Below are 20595 nucleotides of genomic sequence, written 5' to 3' on the forward strand. Positions count from 1 at the left end.
CCATCAAACCCACTTCCTTTCATAAAGTGGAAAGCTAATACCCAAAATGATTCTACGTAACCTCATATTCCTCTATTTGGGATACTTCCCTCTATTTCAAGCATTTCCAACACTTCAGAGAAAACTCTGGCTCTCTTACAAGTGTCTTTAATATTCTTCCACAGCCCCACGCATTTTTCCCTTATATCTCTCCTCCCATTTTTTCTCCTCAATCTCAATGACTTTTTTAAATAAGAGTGTTCATGTAGCACATTTTCACTCAGTGAAGGTTTTTTTTTACTACCAACCTAAAAGGGTTTTTATTCAACAAATCAAGCATAAAGAGCAATAACTATATCTAAAAAAAAGAAAGTGACAACCATGCCAAAAGACAATGATATACCTCAAAACTAACATAGGTAGATGAACTGACATGTCCTACACACTCCAGCTAAAGCTGTGGAACCTTAAGCTGCATTCAGTTGTGGAGATACAAAGATTCCACAAAGCAAAAATAAGACGAATAATTTAAAAAACAGTAACAATAATGACACTGGAAGTTAATTACAGAAAAGCAAAAAATGATACCTTTAAATCTAATTACAAAAGTCTAAAGGTACTTTGTGATGACCTACAATCTGGCATAATAACCTACACCATTAAACCTTCCTTCTGAAAAGAATCAGTAAAAACAATCATTAAGTAAAAGCAGACTCCAATTACCTATTATTTAGCATTCTAGACACTTACCTTTTACCTATTATCACTTTATCTTCTCTTTGAATTGAATTTCGGATTGTTCCTTAAATGTTTATCCATCTAAATTAAGTAAAATATAAGACAGGCACATAAAAAAGATGACATGCACAACCCAAAACATATTGAATTTTTTAAAACATCGGATTCAGGTTCAATTTTCATAATTCAGAATTTAAAACATGAGAAATAATTATGTACAATTTTCCATCTTTTTTCTTTCCCAAAGAGACACTAATTGTAATCTCCAAATTTCTGAATCAGTCTAAACTGTGTTGCCATAGCCACAAGGTGTAAAAGGAACATCATAAAAAATCAGAAAGACTCAGAAAAAAATTACAGAAACTCAAAATACACTGACTTCAACATAAAAAACTGAGCCAGAAGAGACTATCACCTATTTCTATGCTACTTTGCTTTGAATCTAGGACAATGAAGGGCACTGTTTACTCACAATCTGCAAGCTGACTACACTAAAGTGAATCTTGTTCTAAGCCACATAAGGAATTATAAACATGAAAAAAAGTTGTCCGTATGAGGGCAACTAGTCTATGCAACTAGAGTAGTTTGTAATTTAATAAAATAGAGCAGACTTTTTAAAAAATATTAAAAATCCATCTAAATAGCCATCTGAAATACTAACACAAACTTTACACGACTACAAATTCTAAGTATCTTTTGATGGTATCTCTGGAATGGATTCTGTCAAACAAAATTAATCTAGAATGCTTCCTGGAGAGCATGGAGGTAGTTCTGAAAAACTGAATAAAGTAAAAATGGAAAAAATGCTACTTTAGAACTAGGAAATGAACAAAATTTAGGTGAACCTGGTAAGGATGAAGAAGAAATAGAAAGTGAGTTTACTAAAACATGTACTAGTGATATATGTACTTAAATAGAAGGGTTAGTTCCACAGAAAAGGGTCTTACTGGCAAGAAGAGAAAGTACTGTGATCCTAATAATGTTTAGGAAAGTAAAATAAAAGTTAAACACGGGGTGAGGAGGTAAAATAAAAGTTAAAGCCTGACTCCCCATTTCACTAACTTCTTTAAGCCGCCATCCAGCTACAAATGATTACCCTCCTCACTCAACCTAATTTTACTGATTTACTCAGTTGTTTCAACTCTGTTCTTACAAACTTCCCCAGATTTTGTCAGCCCCTTCATTCTGCCGTATCCACCCACCAAGTCAAGAAAGATGGATCTGGATTCAAGTCTCTGCAGATCTTGGGCACCTTACTTCACCTCCAAGCCTATTTCCTCATTGGTAAAGTGAGAACGAGATCAATTACCTGATATGTACATAGACAGAGTACCTGAACACAATAGCTATTAGTTCTGTTGTCCATATCTCCTACCACTCTCTCAATCAACTTCACCACTTTTTTCCCATTCCTAACCAACAGTGGTTATTATATACTTTCTCTACACATTTAAAATCCCCAATCCTTCCTTCCTTGATCTCTCAAGAAGCAACCTTCTTGCCTATGTTCTTCAAAAGACGGCTATGATCAAACGCAAGTATCTCCTTCAAATTAGTCATTACACAAATACTAGACTAAAGCCTGCAACTTAACAGATGCTTTATGTTCTATACAGATGTATTCTCTCTCAGGTCAAAAAAATCCCTAAATAAAGGTGATATATTTTTGGAGTTCCTTACGTATCCAACACCTACCAAACACTATGACCTCCAGCTTCCAAAGCCTACTCAAAAACATTTAGTTTCCCCACTGTCAAAAAGCAGTAATTCGCAATTTGCTGAAGTGAGAAAGGAAGAATCCCCTTTTCAATATTAGCTCATATTACTTTTTTCACCACTCCCTAATGCTTTCCACATCTCCGTCTTTACTTCTCCCATTCAGCCTGTCCACACTTGCTTCTGTCTACTCAAATGCTACATGTAATTCAAAGCCAAATTCAAGTGTCAAGCATAAAGCCATCTCAGATAAATCTTACACTAGAGTCTGAACTTACAACACTTACTGTCTCTACTAACATTTCCAAAAATGTATTCAAAGGAATATTAACATGCTTAAAGGTGTTAACAATATGACCTCGTAATTTTGTGAATACTACACACTATATGTATCACTCTTTTAAAGTCATAGTGCATGTTAGCATTTTAAAGGCTCTGAGAAACCCTATAGTAAAGACCCAAATATAGTTTAACCCAGCAACTCTGAAACTTATATTACTATGGAACTTTTTTTTGTTTTTGGCCGCGTGGCATGACTTGAGAGATCTTAGTTCTACAACCAGAGACTGAACCCACGACCTTGGCAGTGAAAGCGTGGAGTCCCAATCACTGGACCACCAGGGAATCCCCACTACGGAACATTTATTTCAATGAACAGCAATTAACATTGTGAAGCACACTAGCATTCTTCAAAGTACCATTTGGTATATTCTGGTTTGGGGTTTTTTGTTTGGCAGTTAACTGTACTTTTTGTTATCTTTTATACTGTTATTAAATTTACAGGTCTGTGAGTGTTTGTTTCCCACAACTAGACTGGAGGTTCATTAGGAAAAAAAACTATTCCTATTACTCTCTTTTATTTCCTAGTGTCTGGTATATTGTGGATATTCAACAAATAGTCATAGAATCACAGGAGGTGCAGATGATACTGAATTTGTTCCATATAGTCACTAACTGCACACTTAGTCTCCTTTTCTTAGAGCAGAATACAGTGCTGCTGGTATTATGGATGTTAAAAAACTATGAAGAACCAAAACCTAGACCAAGACTTTTAACTGAAGACTTCACTGAACCACAAAGTATTTCACTAAAGCAAGTAACCCGTAACGTAGACTGATGACCTAAACATACACATAATGGAGCCCTCCCTCACTACAATACACTATATACACACATGTACACACAGAAAGATGTGCACAAACAACTCAAAAGTACCTTTTCTGACAGGGTAAGTTACTGATAAGCAAACATGCTTTATGTCCAGAAAAGAGTCATCAAATAACAAACAAACCTGAAATTACATGATAATTACCCGAAGGAACTGGGGGAGACCTGGGGGAAAAAAGTTGGTGGGGAAGGTGAAAAGGGCTGTTGAAAGGGAGAGATTATTCATGTAAAAGTGAAGGTAAATGGACTAATGAATGGGTAAAAGTAGAGGGAGACTGACTGCAGCTCAAAATATGAACTTTTAATAATTAAACCTGTACAAATATGGCACGGGCTCCTCGAAGGAAGTGTGTTTCCCATCACTGGAGATGAAAAGGCAGACTGCACAATCCACTTGGGAGGAATATTGTACAACAAATTGCATGTGAGATGAGAATAAGACTAGAAGTCTCTTAGATTTTTCCAGCGCTATATGTCTGGGACCCTAAAATATCTATCTCACTCCAACCCAGTACAGCACCTGCTCCCACTGACACCGCCAAGGGGAGAGAGAGAAAGAAAAAGATGTGTTCCTCTCATCCTGACCGGGAACTCAGAATACACGTCCTGTGAAAACAAGGCCATAGAGAGTAAATAGTTTACAAAAATCAATACTATGCCACAGATAAAGTTGAATATATTTTTTATGAACCTAAATGTCAGTCAACATTGTTTCTATGGCAAAATGTGTTCCACATTCCAAATTAACTCAAAACAAATATTTGAAGCATATCCTGTTAATGAGGGAGCCTATGTGTATTACCTTTCATACTGTATTATTATTTTATTTTTTTCCCTAGAGTGTAAGTTCCTTATGGTCAGGTACTATTGTTTATATATTTGTCTGCTCCCATAGATCTTTAGCATGCTGCTTGATTAATAATGCTCCTTCAGTAACAGGGATTAAGTTCACTAGAATGGCATAACATTTTGCAGTTAATTAGAGACAGCATGGCAATGAGTTAGGGCAGAGACTACTCAAATTCAAGTCCTACTCAGACTGGCTCCCTGTGTAACCTTAGGCAAGTCATTTAACCTGTCCAAGTCTCAGCTTTCCTATCTGAAAAATGATGAAAGTGAGGATTACAGAAAATATTCCATGTAAAATACCCGGCACAAAATAGGGGCTCAATAAATGTGTAGTATAATACCCAGCACATAATAAGCACCATATGAGTGTTAAATAAATAAGGTCTGTCCTTTTTACAATTACTGTATGCAAAAAATACTGTCAAATATTAGTATTAAAGGTTGATTTTATGTAAATAAATACTACAACTCCTCCTTTTCCTGTCAAAATACTAAAACGACTAATGTGATACACAAATTATATACCTGAAACTATAATAATGAAATCAGGAATCTGGCTCTGGGACAGAAACCTGCTTCTTCCAGATTTCTCCAAAGGAGTTCAACAGTCAAGAGGACCAGTGATTTTTCAAAACCACTGCAACAAAACAATGGTATTCTGAATCTACGTCAGTTAATCGAACACGTCACACAGCCCAACATTTCTCCCTCTGAGAACCCGTCCAGCTTCTCTCCCTTGCACTCTGAAGGTAAAGTCCACCTAAGCTTATCCCCACCTAGAAGATGAAACTTTTCTTACCAGGTCCCGCTCCTCACCCCACCAGAGCACAATAAATCCTGACTGCACCGGCAAAGCGGCGAATAGGATGAGGCAGGCTAGAAATATCCTTGGGAGGAAGGTATTCGAGGGGCCACCCGGTATCCATATCGCACCTTAGGCGGTCCAGACAGAGACCCCACAAAGAACCGCCCAATCCAAATTAAGTGACAGACGCGCTGCCACCTCATCATCTCCCAGTTCACGGTCTCACCTAACACTCAGCCACGCTTGCTCGGCGCAAAACAAGCAGCCTCGGCCTCTGATCCCTTCTCTCTCTAGGTAACATTTCAACTGCCTACCGGCTCCAACTTCTGCAAAAGCGACAGGGACCAACCTGGGACAGATGCTTCTCCTACAGACGACAAATCTGAAGTCAGAGCGCATGCGCATTTCCCAGGCATCGCTCACGTGACTGGAAATGGCTGGGTTTTAGTTCGCTCGGTATTTGATTAAAAGGTCTTAACGTGGGTCGAGAAAGGGGAATTCCTCCTTTGCGCATGTGCCCACCCCGAGCCTGATGGGAGTTGTAGTTCCACGGGTGAAGGAAACCGAACTGCGATCTCTGCGATCCCCGCCCTCCTCTACTCGTGTGGAACTTCCTAGGGGGAGGGGCAGGGGCCAGCGCCCAGAGGCCGGGCTCCCAGAACAGCTCCTCGTGATGCTGCTGCTGTGGGTGGCGGTGGTCGCAGTCTCGGCGCTGGCAACACCAGCTCCTGGGGCAGGTGGGCAGAGGCGGGGAGCAGTTCAGGCTTGGCCAGATGCGCCTAACGTGGTGCTAGTCGTGAGCGACTCCTTCGTAAGTATGGAAAGGCAGGGGAGGGGGCGCCCCGCTACACACCCGCGACCGGCCCACAGCCCTTCCTGTGCTGCTGGCTTTGGAGAGCAGAATCTGAGACTTTCAAACGTGTTTTACCCTGATGCAAAGTAAGAAATGCATTTTACCTTGAGGCCCCGTACACACATACGTGCACCACATAGATAAGCATGTAAAACAAATAAAACATACTTTAGTAAGATGCACTCCAATTAGCATCTTTGCAAAATTTTTTTTAATTGCTGACCTCGACCCACTAAATTATCTTACCACTACTAATAAACTTTCAATCCATACCCCCGCTTGATTCAATTGTGGGGAAAAATAACATTCTATCTCAACATAAAAGCCTGTTAGCTTTCCAGCAGTCAACGTTATTTTTATTACTCAGGTGTCTGATAATCCTGTTAGTACTGATTTATATTCATTAGTTGACAATTTGACACTCGCCCCTATTCCAGATTAATTGTGTATGTGTGTGTATGTTTGTTGTTGTTGTTGCTGTTTAATCCCAAACTTAAACAGTTTTTGTAACTCTCCCAAGCCATCAACTAAAAAGAATACTACTGTCAACATAACCTGATACTTTTAGTATTATCCATGATATTAAACCTAATGCTTGGACAAATGTTTGGTTACTAATTATAATATTAGTTTTTTATGATTGGGTGTTACTGTGGTCACATAGATTATTGGTGTTAAGCATGTCTGGCACCAAAGAGTGCTTTTAATCATTATGTTGTATTGCCTTTCCTCATAGATTAACCCGTGATGATTAAAGTTACATAATCTGGATATACCCATAGGGTTTTCTGAGAATATTAAAGTAATCTTTATGATTATCTAAACTTAGGAAACAGGCAATACTGGAGAGTAACATGAAAGAGGTTTATTAGGGAGTACTCATGAGATCAAAGGGAAAGGAAGAAAGCAGGATTGTGCAGAGAGAAGTTGAGTTTTGTCACTGTCTCACTGGTGGCCTCAGCTGATCTTATGGGTAGTTCTCAAACTAGTATGATGATTCAGAACTGTTTCCATTTGTGGTGAGGAGACCAGGCCTTTGTACCCTCATGTTGGATGGCCATTACTTGTGGAATGCTCCCAGAATGAGGCACCATTTGGGGCAAGACAACTCTCTTCAGCAGAGGCAATCTTTCACTCTAAAAGGGAACCTGGGTGGTGCATCAAAACATCCTAGAAACTTCTGAAGATGACTGAAATATTTGGTTTATTTTTTAGTATAGTATAAGCACATAGATTTTTATATATTTGTGTATATAAATATTGTATGCAGACTAATACCTTATGAATATAAAAGAAAGGATCCTGAAAAAATAACAAGCAAATCAAATTCAGCAATATATAGAAAGGGTTATACACCATGACTAAGTGTGATTTATCCCTGAAATGTAAGGTGGGTTTAATATCTGAAAATCAGTCAGTGTAGTAGACCACGTTAATTGAATGAAGGGCAAAAAACACGTGATCACATCAATAGATGCAGAAACAGCATTTGACAAAATTCAATAACCCTTCATGATAAAAGCACTCAACCAAGTAGAAATAGAAGAGAATTTTTTCAATCTGATTAAGAACATCTACAGGGCTTCCCTGGTGGCGCAGTGGTTAAGAATCCGCCTGCCAATGCAGGAGACATGCGTTCGAGCCCTGGTCCGGGAAGATCCCACATGCCACGGAGCAACTAAGCCCGTGCACCACAACTACTGAGCCTGCGCTCTAGAGCCCGTGAGCCACAACTACTGAGCCTGCGTGCCGCAACTACTGAAGCCCACACGCCTAGAGTCTGTGCTCTGCAACAAGAGACGCCACTGCAGTGAGAAGCCAGCACACTGCAATGAAGAGTAGCCGCCGCTCACCGCAACTAGAGAAAGCCCGTGTGTAGCAACAAAGACCCAACACAGCCATAAATAAATAAATAAATAAAATTTATTTTTTAAAAAAAAGAACATCTGCAAAAAATCCACAGCTAATGTTATACTTAACTGTAAAAGACAATGTTTTCTTCCAAAGATCAGGAACAATACAAGGCTATCTGTTCTCACTATGTTTATTGCAATTAAGCTGGAGGTTCTAGACAGGTAATTAGACAAGAAAATGAAATAAAAGTCATCTAGATTGGAAAGGAAAAATTAAAAGTATCTCTATTTGCACCTAACATAATCTTGTATAAAGAAAATCCTAGGGAATCTACTACAAAACTTTTAGAACTAATAAGATAGTCTAGCAAGGCTGTAGGATGTAAGATCAGTATACAAAAATCAGTTGTATTTTTATACACTTGATTGATGAACAAACTGAAAGTAAAATTAAGAAAACAATTCTATTTAAAATAGCATCCAGGGACTTACCTGGTGGTCCAGTGGCTAAGACTCCGCGCTCCCAATGCAGGGGGCCCGGGTTCAATCCCTGGTCAGGGAACTAGATCCCACATGCTGCAACTAAAGATCCTGCATGCGGCAACAAGGATCCCACATGCTGCAACTAAGACCTGGCGCAGCCAAATAAATAAATAAATATTTTTTAAAAGTAAAAATAAAATAGCATCCAAAAAATGAAATACTTAGGATTAAATCTAACCAAAGAAGTTCAATTCTTATACTCTGAAAAACTACAAAACATTGTTGAAAGAAATTAAAGAACACCTATATAAACATGTTATGTTTATGAAATCGGATTTAATATTGTTAATATAGTAATAATCACCAAATTGATCTACAGACTCAATGCAATCTCTATAAAAATCCCTATGACGTTTTTGCAGAAACAGAGAAACCCATCTTAAAATTCATATGGATATTCAAGGGACCCAGAATACCCAAGAACAAAATTGGAGGACTTAAACTTTCTACTTTCAGAACTTACCATAAACTACAGTAATCAAGATAGTGTGTTACTGGCATAACAATAGATAGACATATAAATCAATAGAATAGAATTGAAAGTAGAGAAATAAACTCTCAGGTTTATAGTCAGTTGGTTTTTCAGTAAGGGTGCAAAGACCATTTAATGGGGAAAGAATAGTCTTTTCAACAGATAATGCTGGGAAAACTGACTATCCACATGCAAAATGCTTCACACCATTTTCAAAAAGTAACTCAAAATGAATTGATGAATGAAACATAAAAGCTAAAATCATAAAACCCTTAGAAGAAAACATAGGGGCAAATCTTTGTGACTTTGGATTAGGCAATTAAAAAATGGGCAAAGGATCTGAAAAGACAGTTCTCCAAAGAAGATATGCAAATGGTCAATAAGCACATGAAAAGATAGTCAACATCATTAGTCATTAGGGAAATGCAAATCAAAACCACAATGAGACACCAATTCACACCCACTAAGATGACTATAATCAAAAAGAGACAATAGGGCTTACCTGGTGGCGCAGTGGTTAAGAGTCCACCTGCCAATGCAGGGGACACGGGTTAGAGCCCTGGTCTGGGAAGATCCCACATGGCCAGAGCAACTAAGCCTGTGCGCCACAACTACTGAGCCTGCGCTCTAGAGCCCACGAGCCACAACTACCGAAGCCTGTGCACCTAGAGCCCATGCTCCACAACAAGAGAAGCCACCACAATGAGAAGCCCACGCACCACAACGAAGAGTAGCCCCCACTCGCTGCAACTAGAGAAAGCCCAAGCTCAGCAACGAAAACCCAACGCAGCCAAAAATAAATAAATTTATTAAGAAAAATAAAAGGAGACAATAACTAGAGTCATGAGAATATGGGAGAATTGCAACCCTCATACGCTACTGGTGGGAATGTAAATGGTGCAGCCACTTTGGAAAACAGTTTAGCAATTCCTAAAATGCTAAACATGAGTTACCATATGATCCAGCAATCCACTTTGAGGTATATATCCAAGAGAAATAAAAACATATGTCCACACAAAAACTTGTACATGAATGTTAATACTGCCAAAAATTGAAAACAACCCAAATATACATCAGCTGGTAAATGGATAAATAAAATTTAGTAATATTATTCAACAATAAAAAAATAAATGCAGTACTGATAACATGCTGCAGTGTGGATGAACCTAGAAATTGTTACACTAAGAGAAAGAAGCTACTCACAAAGGGCCACATATTGTATGATTCCATTTGTCCAGAGAAAGCAAATCTACAGAGACAGAAAGTAGAGACAGGTCAGCAATTACTTAGGGTTTGGGAAAATGGGAGGATTAGCGGGTGATGGCTAAGGGATACAAGGAATACATGATGGAAATGTTCTAAAGTCGATTGTGGTGATGGTTGCACAACTCTGAATAGACTAAAAACCATTGAATTGTACAAATTAAATGGGTTTTATGATGTGTGAATTACATCTTAAACCCTTTTTTTAAAAAGAGAAAATAAGCACCTCTGCCTGGGTCTTAAAGGGCACAAGCATCCTCTCTGCCTCCCTCCTTCCACCCCTGCACCTGCACTGTTTTTAGTTTGGGTGAGGTTTCAGGAGTGGGAGGTGGGCACAGGACTGTATACCAGAGTCTAGTGAGGATCTCATTCAGTCTGGTGAACAGATCTGAAAAGAATGCTTTTTAACAGTCTTGCTTGATAATACATCTAGACAGATAAAGTTACTGTTACATTCTTTCATTAGAATGATGTTTTGAAATCTAAACTTCACTGGTTTTCCCTGGCCCAGAATGATGAGGAACTGAGAACCAAGTTATGGTTCTAGAAGGAGCAATCCAGATCACAAAATCACATGTACACAAAAAGCTCATCCATCCCAAGGGGGAAAATGCCTGGACCCATGAGAGTCCAGAATAAAAGCAAAATTCAGAAATGAAGGCAATTGGTATCACTTTTGTCACTTTTATGCAGAAAGCCAATTAGTGGGCCTCTTTTTCTTTTTTAAATGCCCACTGTTAGAGTACTGTATTTCTTTGAACTGTAGGAATGACCTTGAGAAAATTGAAATGGGCTATTATTAAATTATGGAAGTTATTCTGAAAGCCATTCTGTAAGATTTTCTCTCCCAACTAAATGTGATAGAACTATAGTTTGACCTTTGACTGACTATCCATTGTGAACCACAGTACCACACTATGGAAAACTTAACTTTCTCTGTGTTTTTATCAGCTAACCATGTTAAGATTCATTACAGTTCAGAATTAGTTATTATGTGGACCACCTCCCATTGATACCATGAGCAGTGGTACCAGTTTTAGTCTGTTTTTTAAAGTATTTGCTAGTGTGTAAAAACTACATGAAGTTAAAAACACCAAAACTTCTAGAAATGTTTAATATTTTCTCTAATAATATAGTAATTTTGATCTTTGTTTAGAGTATTGGTATGCTTTTGACGTTGAGAATGTGTGTAGCATAATTTAAATATTTTCTAAGAACCTAATCAAATACAAATCTTTCCACTGATGTACTTAATCCAGGTTTATTAAGCTTTGCAAAAATACACTGTTGAATTTTGAACATATTAAATTTGCCTTTTGTAAATTGAACAGCTCTGAATTAAAGACTCGTTTCATTTAATTCACTGAATATTTGTGGAGTGCCTTATATATTTTAGGCAGTAATCTTTTTTTTTTTAATTTATTTATTTTTATTTTTATTTTTGGCTGTGTTGGGTCTTCATTTCTGTGCGAGGGCTTTCTCTAGTTGCGGCAAGCGGGGGCCACTCTTCATCGCGGTGTGCGGGCCTCTCACTGTCGCGGCCTCTCTTGTTGCGGAGCACAGGCTCCAGACGCACAGGCTCAGTAGTTGTGGCTCACGGGCCCAGTTGCCCCGCGGCATGTGGGATCTTCCCAGACCAGGGCTCGAACCCGTGTCCACTGCATTGGCAGGTGGATTCTTAACCACTGCGCCACCAGGGAAGCCCCTGGATTGGTTCACTTTTAACCTGTTTATTTACAATTACATTGAAAACATACAATAGATATAACTACAGGACTGGAACATCCTTTTTTCTCTTTTTGCTCTTTATCAAGAAGAGTTCTTCAATTCCCAATTCGATTCCAAAATGCGTATCTCCAACCCAAACCTCTCTTCCAATCTTCAGGCTCATTTCTCTAGCTGCTTAGTTGTTATCTCCACTTAAGTCCTGCAGGTATCTCTAACTTTACATGTCCCTTAAGTTATTTGAATGGCTGATCCTTCTCATTCTTTAGGTCTCACTTCCCAGAGAAGCCTTCCCTGTATCAAAGTAGGTCTCCCTTGTTATTCTGTATCTTAGGCTTTTCTCAAAGCACATATCACAGTAACTTGTAATTCTTAGTTTATTTCCGAGTATGTTTTTTGCCTCCCCTACTAGACTGTAAGCTTCATGAGGCCAGGGACTCTGTTTTTATTCACCATTTTATCTGCAGATCTTTCACAGTGCCTGGCACATACTAAATATTCAGTAAACATTGGTTCACTCAGTCCATCATCCCCCAAAAAGAAACTTTCCAGAAGTTCCTTTAATTTATTTACTATATTCAAATGGATCCAAATGTCACACCACATTGAATTCTCAATATTATGAACCAGAGAATGATAACAGTTTCTCTACCTGTTTTTATCTTTTGAGGATTCTTAGGATCATATTGAAGTCTTTTGCTACTTGTGAATTTTATGGTTAAAATTAAAGGAAATTATTTTCTTTTGTGATGTAATCAATGGTAATTAAATTTCTTTATTCCAGGATGGAAGGCTAACATTTTATCCAGGAAGTCAGGTAGTGAAACTTCCTTTTATCAACTTCATGAAAGAACATGGCACTTCCTTTCTGAATGCCTACACAAACTCTCCAATCTGCTGCCCATCGCGCGCAGGTATGAGCATGCTTTAATATTACTGGAAGTGGTCCCACACTGAAAATGTTTTCACAATTTAAAAAATTATACCCCAAAATAGGACAGTAAGTCATATTTGGCATCTAATAAAAAAATTTTAATATATGTGATGTGTGTTTTAAGGTATGTATTGGGTATTGGGGTTTTTTAAGAATAGGAATTTTATCACCTAAATTGGTATTTAGTTCAAGTATTATTGTTTCATTTCCCTTAGGATTGGTGACAAAAAATCTTTTGACTATCCAGGCAAATTAGGAAATGCTCATATTTCCTTGAAAAGTTCTATTTCCAAGGAAATTTTTTAGTAAGAGATAGGGAGTTGGGAGGAGACTTCAAAGTATACCACAAAGTAGTTAGAATTTTTCAGATATATCTGGATTTTTCTGTATTATTTCAGATTACATATTTTTTCTCTTCAGTTTCAATTCACTTCTATACCAAATCTAATTGTTCACTTTTATTATAGTAATTTAACAAATAAGCATAGTTTTAATGGCAAAATAACAGTGATATTAAGCCATGACTAACTGAAAAATCGGGGAAAATTGACATTTTTATAAATTCTATTGTCTGATAGAGTTGTTTTCTTTCTCCTCTAATTTATGATTGTTTGCTTTGGAACTCATAAATAGCACCCAACAATTTTCTTTTGTCCATAAGTTCCTGACATCATATTCTCTGTGATTTGAGTCACAAGTTCTTTCACCTACATTTTCAGCACCATCAACTATATAATCACCAGTGATTAAAGGAAACCTAAACTCTATTATAAATGATATTTCAATGATGAAGGACCAGGTATATTAAAAACACGTTTGTTAATTTTTTTATTCTTTATTGAGCAAGTGGAATGAGCAATGGACCAGGGTGGGGTGATGTCTGGATTCCAATCCTCAATGGACCACGTCAAGCAAGTCCCTCAGTTTCTTTATCTACAGAATGTTGTATGTGCTGTGTCCCTCACAGGGTTGTTCCCAGCATCAAATGAGATAACGGATTTTAAAAAGTGCTCAATGAACTCTACAAAAATGTTAGGTGATGCTTTTCCTGGAAGAAGTATATTTTGGAGAGTTTGAACAAAGAGAAGGAATAATAGTGATAAAAACTAACATTTATTGCATTCTTACTATGTGCCTGGCGATATAACTGCCTTACATGCCTTAATTTATATAATTCCCCACATTTTCACAAAGTAGATATTGTTATTATCCCCATTTTGCAGATGAAAACTAAAGTACTGAAAGGTTAAATAACTTATCAAAGGTCACTCAGTAACTAGCATCATTGAGATTCAAAGCCGGGTAATGCCCCATTCCACTACTCAAAAAGAAAGCATTTTGTTAGATGAGAAAAGGATTCAACCCTGCCATGTGTGTACACAGAAAAGGGAAAAGGAAAGGGATTTCTTTCCAGTTTTACTGAGATGTAATTGACATATAACACTGTATTAGTTTAAGGTATACTCCATATTCTAGAGAAAATAAGAACATTTCCATGAGTTGAACCAGTCAGATTAGGCTTATGTGCATCCACATAACACTTCTGGCAATCTGTCCCCAATATATAGCCATAATGCTACCTCCCAAAAAACGAACAATGAGGTAACTACCAAAGCTAAGCTCCAAACACTGGGGCCTTATTAACACTTGTGTCCCCAACAGCAACATAACTGCTGAACACATGATAAATGCCATAGTCAACCCACAATCAGTAAGGACCTACTATCTGCCTGATCACCAGGTTTTTAGAATCTGAAACAGACTTTCAAGGAAATAATTATAACAATTAATGAAAGCAGGTATGAAGTTCTGTTAATTTTTTATTCTTTATTGAGCAAATGGAATGAGATAACATAAAGAAAGACTCCACACTCTATCTGCACAAAGCAGAGGAGGCTAAAGTACTGAAGGGATGCTTATACTGAATTATAAAGGCACACAGGTAGACAAGGTGATAAATCAGACAAGACACAGCAAATACACTAAGATGCAACATCTCTTCACTAAAAATTTCATTTAGTCTCAATCAGCAATCTAGGTTAGTACACATAAGTAATCACACATTTGCTACTGACTAGTTCCTCATCTTTGCTTTCTATTTTTTCATTTACTTGTATCTTCTTCAGTTTCTGTCATCAGTGTCTTAAAGTTTTTAGTGTACAGATCTTTCATCTCCTTGGTTAAATTTATTTGTTAGTATTAAGTTAGTAAAAGAATATTTATTCTTTTTTATACAATTGTAAATGGATTTTTTGGGTAATTTTTTTCTGATAGTTCATCATTAGTATATAGAAATGCAACTGATTTTTGCATATTGATTTTATATCCTGCAACTTTAATGAACGTATTGATTAGTTCTAACAGTTTTTTGATAAAGTCTTTATGGTTTTCTATATATAATATCATGTTTCTGCAAATAGGGACAATTTTACTTATTCTTTTCTGATTTGGATGTCTTTTATTTCTTTTTCTTGCTTAACTGCTCAGGCTAGGATTTCTAGAACTGTGTTGAATAAGAGTGCTGAGAGTGGGCACCCTTGTCTCATTCCTGATCTTAGAGGAAAAACTTTTAGCTTTTTACCATTGAATATGATGTTAGCTGTGGGCTTCTATATATTCCTTCTATACCCAGTTTGTCAAGAGGTTTTTTTTTGATTGGAGTATAGTTGCTTTACAATGTTGTGTTAGTTTCTGCTGTACAAGGAAGTGAATCAGCTATATGTATACATATATCCCCTCCCTCTTGGACCTCCCTCCCACTCCTCCCCCATCCCACCCATCTACATCATCACAGAGCACTGAACTGAGCTCCCTGTGCTATACAGCATGTTCCCACTAGCTATCTACTTTACACATGGTAGTGTATGTATGTCAATCCTAATCTCTCAATTCATCCCACGTGAATGAATGCTGAAATTTGTCAAAGGCTTTTTCTGCATCTATTGAGATGATCATATTTTTTTTTATCCCTCATTTTGCTAATGTAGTATATCACATTGATTGATTTGCAGATGTTGAACCATCTTTGCCTTCCTGGAGTAAATCCCAATTGATAATGATGTACGATTCTTTCAAAGTATTGTTAAATTAGGTTTGCTAATATTCTGTTGAGAATTTTTGCATCTATGTTCATCAGAGATCTTGGCCTATAATTTCCTTTTCTTGTAGTGTCCTTGTCTTGTTTTGCTATCATGGTATTGCTGGCCTCATGAGTTTGGAAATGTTTCCTCATCTTCTCTTTTCTGGAAGAGTTTGAGAAGGATTGTTTTTTTGTTTTTGTTTTTTTTTTAAATGTACCTCATCGGCTTATTCTTTTTTTTTTTTATTTATTTAATTTATTTATTTTTGGCTGTGTTGGGTCTTCATTGCTGCACGTGGGCTTTCTCTAGTTGCGTCCAGCGGGGGCTACTCTTCGTTGAGGTGCACAGGCTTCTCATTGTGGTGGCTTCTCTTGTTGAGGACACGGGCTCTAGGCGCGCAGGCTTCAGTAGTTGTGGCTCGTGGGCTCTAGAGCGCAGGCTCAGTAGTTGTGGCGCACAGGCTTAGTTGCTCCGCAGCATGTGGGATCTTCCTGGACCAGGGATCGAACCCGCGTCCCCTGCATTGGCAGGCGGATTCTTAACCACTGCACCACCAGGGAAGCCCCAGAAGGATTAGTTTTAATTCTGCTTTAAATGTTTGATAGAATGCACCAGTGAAGCCATCTGGTCCTGGACATTTCTTCATTGGGAGGTTTTTGATTACCAATTCAATCTCCTTACTCATAATTGGTCTGTTCAGCTTTTCTATTTCTTCATGATTCAATCTTGGTAGGTTTTACATTTCTAGGAACGTATCCAATTCTTCCAATTTGTTGGTATAATTGTTCATGGTAGTTAGTCTCTTACGATCCTTTGTCTTTCTGTGGTATCAGTTGTAATATCTCCTCTTTAATTCCTAATTTTATTTCAGTCCCCTTGTTTTTTTCTTGGAAAGTCTAGCTAAGGATTTGTCCATTTTATTTAAGAAAAAACAACTCTTAGTTTTTTTGTTTGTTTGTTTGTTTGGCTGCATCTTAGTTGTGGCATGTGGTGTCTTCATTGGAGGCGTTTGGGATCTTTCATTGTGGCACGAGCTCTTTGTCATGGCACACGGGCTTCTCTCTAGTTGTGGTGTGCAGGATTTTCTCTCTCTGGTTGTGGCGTGCGGGGTCCAGGGTGCATGGGCTCTATAGTTTGCGGCATGCAGGCTCTCTCATTGAGGTGCACAAGCTCAGTAGTTGTGGTGCATGGGCTTAGTTGCCCCACAGCATGTGGGATCTTAGTTCCCTGACCAGGTATCAAAACCGCATCCCCTGCATTGTAAGGCTGATTCTTTACCACAAGGGAAGCCCCAACAACTCTTAGTTTTATTGATCTTTTCTATTGTCTTTTTAGTCTCTATTTATTTCCACTCTGATCTTTGTTATTTCCTTTCTTCTACTAACTTTGGGCTTAGTTTGTTCTTCTTTTCCTAGATCCTTGAGATATAAAGTTAGGTTGTTTATTTGAGCTATTTCTTTTTTATAATGTAGGCACATAAAGTTGTGAACTTCCCTCTTAGAACTGCTTTTTCTGCATGCCATTTGTTTTGCTATGTTGTATTTCTATTTTCATTTGTCTCAAGATATTTTTTGACTTCTCTTTTGATTTCTTCTTTGGCCCATTGGTTGTTCAGGAGCATGTTGTTTAAACTCCATATATTTGTCAATTTTCCAGTTTTCTTCTTATAACTGATTCTAGTTTCATATCATTGTGGTCAGAAAAGATGCTTGATATGACTTCAGTCTTTTTAAATTTATGAAGACTTGTTTTGTGTCCTAATATATGATCTTCCTGGAGAATGTTCCATGTGCACTTGAGAAGAATGTACTTTCTTTTGCTTTTGGATGGAATGTACTTAAAATCTTAATTCCATCTGTTCTAACATGTAGGTTAAGTCCAGTGTTTCCTTATTGGTTTTCTGTCTGGAAGACCTATCTGCTGTTGAAGTCCCCTAGTATTATTGTATTGCTATCTATTTCTCCCTTTAGGTCTGTTAATATTTGAAAAAAAAAATTTATTGACTAAACAATGATAGCTGTAGAAAATGAGAGAAAAGACATAGTACACATAAGTTTTTTGTGGCAAGCCAGTATATAGACAAGAAATAGGGAAAAGCCTTGAGGATTTTTGGGAAATGAGATCTGTACTTCATTTGACCAACTTGGAAAATTAACCAACAAATACTTAGTGATTATTTTTATGACTCAAGTCAGGCAAGCTTTATATTTAATTCCATTTATTTACCTTAAACAACTTAACCTGTAAGCCAGGGGTCCCCAACCCCCGGGCCACAGACCAGTACCGGTCCGTGGCCTGTTAGGAATTGGGCTGCACAGCAGGTGAGTGGTGGACGAGCAAGCGAAGCTTCATCTGTATTTACATCCACTCCCCATCGCTCGCATTACCACCTGAGCTCTGCCTCCTGTCAGATCAGTGGCAGCATTAGATTCTCATAGGAGCACAAACCCTACTATAAACTGCGAATGAGAGGGATCTAGGTTGCACGCTCCTTATGAGAATCCAATGCCTGATGATCTGAGGTGGAGCTGAGGTGGTGATGCTAGTGCTGGGGAGCGGCTGCAAATGCAGATTATCATTAGCAGGGAGGTTTGACTGCACAGAGACCATAATAAATCCATTGCTTGAAGACATATCAAAACCCTATCAGTGAATGGCAAGTGAAAACAAGCTCAGGGTTCCCACTGATTCTGCATTATGGTGAGTTGTATAATTATTTCATTATATATTACAATGTAATAGTAGAAACAAAGTGCACAATAAATGTAATGCATTTGAATCATCCCGAAACCATCCCCCCTCCACAGTCTGTGGAAAAATTGTCTTCCATGAAACTGGTCCCTGTTGCCAAAAAGGTTGGGGACCACTGCTGCAAGCCTTAGAGACTCACCTGTAAAATGGAAATAGTAATTCATTTCAGTTGTCCCCTTGATAAAACGAGGTAACAATCAAAAATGTTAGGTAAAACACTTAATGCAGATATATCTTGTTGCAGAGCACAAGCTCTAAACTAGTAGTCAGTCTCTTTTCTCTTGGTATAATTGTCTTAATCATTAAAACGAATTGTTAAGCTTTCTTTACACTGATCCCATTTTTTTCCCCCAGCAATGTGGAGTGGCCTCTTCACTCACTTAACAGAATCTTGGAATAACTTTAAGGGGTTAGATCCAAATTATACAACATGGATGGATGTCATGGAGAAGCATGGCTACCGAACACAAAAATTTGGAAAACTGGACTATACTTCAGGACATCACTCCATCAGGTAAAAAATAAAATAAAAATGATTCTAACAGGCAGCCCACTGCTATAATACATACATGTACCCTTTTTGACTTCTTTTATTTCTCCACAAAGGTGAATGTAAATCTCTTAATCCCTAGATTGTGTTAATTAGGCTAAATCTTTAGCTTTCTTTAATCTTCTTAAAATATTGAAATTATATGCTAGTAATTTTATTTTTCTTAAACATTAAAGGTCTATAAAATTGTTTAGTCCATGATTTATTTTGATTTAGTTATACAATGGCTACTTTATTACTCACTCTACAATTTGTTCTGAAGACCATAATCTTCTTGCTACTTGCTTTTTTCAGTTCTCCCCAAATTTATTCTATTGTAACTTTTTTTTCTTTCATTTTACTCAGTCCTCAAAAATTAGGCAACTAAGCATAGGGGATAAGAGTAGAGATCTAGAATCAGATTGCCTACTTTTGTATCCTAGTTTCTCTGTTTACTACTAACTTGAAGTATAATCTTGGGAATATTATCTAAGCTAACTGAAGTTTAATTTCTTTGTTGTGAGCATTAAATGAAATAATATGTGCTCATTTCACAAAGTTTCACCAGTTTCTCTTTAAAATCCTTCTACTTTTTTGGAAAGTAAGGCTAATCCAAAGTAAGATACAACTATTCATATTATCCTATTTGAAATTGTTTTCTTTCTTTGTTTTCTCAGTCAGTCCAATAATAAAAAGAATCTAAGGTTGAATGCCTTGTATTCCATATCACTATCACTCTCTGTGTGAGATGGTTAAAATATGATCTGAGTTTTATTCCTCAGTGGGATAATAATTCTTGGAGGGCACAGACCCTGTTTCTCTTTCTCACTACTTTATTCCCACTTCCAACGTAGTGCCTGTACATTGTAGGTACACAATTAAATATTTGTTTAATGAATGAATGAATGGAATAAAAAGTTATAACATTATTTGATAAACATTGATATTCTATCTCACCTGGGTTAAAAGGAAAAGAGCCACTTAAACATTGATATTTGAGAAATCAAAGATGGTTTTCAGTATAATAATTGCTGTAGCATATTTTCACTTTACTTACTGTCTCACCTGAGCTTAGGAAGCTTAAATAAGCTATCAAGACTATTTGTATTAGTGCTATATGTACCCACATAGTCATTTGACTGACAGATAGGTCAAGGCTGCTGTTAATAGCATGTCTGCAAAGGTTATATGAATTACAGCACGTTATCTTTCAGATTTTTCTGTGCAAGTTTAAAGATGGGTCTCAGAAAAAAAAAAAAGGTCTCTCAATATCAAATAGATGCATTCAATGTTTTTGATAGACTGACTCTCAAAACACGTTTTTATAACTTTGAGCTA

General features: G+C 37.4%; 2 protein-coding genes across 11 annotated transcripts in view; one reads left to right on the forward strand and one right to left on the reverse strand.

The window, feature by feature from the left end:
• SKIC3 (SKI3 subunit of superkiller complex) overlaps window positions 1–20595 on the reverse strand; it is a 162110-nt gene that overhangs the window by 79548 nt on the left and 61967 nt on the right. For 2 of the 9 annotated variants that reach the window (XM_082375064.1, XM_082375057.1), the window contains exons 1-2: window positions 5604–5671; window positions 730–798 (exon numbers count right to left, since the gene is read on the reverse strand). Coding sequence is in view for 1 of the 9 variants with exons in the window: in XM_082375056.1 (XP_082231182.1) it covers window positions 5604–5659 (56 nt within the window). In the remaining 8 variants the exon portion in view is untranslated. Of the gene's footprint in view, window positions 1–729; window positions 799–5248; window positions 5427–5480; window positions 5675–8452; window positions 9496–20595 lie in introns of those variants that run through there. The other 7 variants (XM_082375060.1, XM_082375062.1, XM_082375058.1 and 4 more) reach the window with 7 other exon arrangements.
• ARSK (arylsulfatase family member K) overlaps window positions 5787–20595 on the forward strand; it is a gene marked incomplete at its 5' end in the record, with an annotated part of 44680 nt that continues 29871 nt past the window's right edge. For both annotated transcript variants that reach the window (XM_082377339.1, XM_082377340.1), the window contains 3 exons: window positions 5787–6065; window positions 12748–12877; window positions 19083–19242. In XM_082377339.1, the coding sequence (XP_082233465.1) occupies window positions 5787–6065; window positions 12748–12877; window positions 19083–19242 (569 nt within the window). The remainder of the gene's footprint in view (window positions 6066–12747; window positions 12878–19082; window positions 19243–20595) is intronic.

This window comes from Balaenoptera borealis (assembly GCF_965194805.1).
Source record: "Balaenoptera borealis genome assembly, chromosome: 2".
NCBI lineage: Eukaryota > Metazoa > Chordata > Mammalia > Artiodactyla > Balaenopteridae > Balaenoptera > Balaenoptera borealis.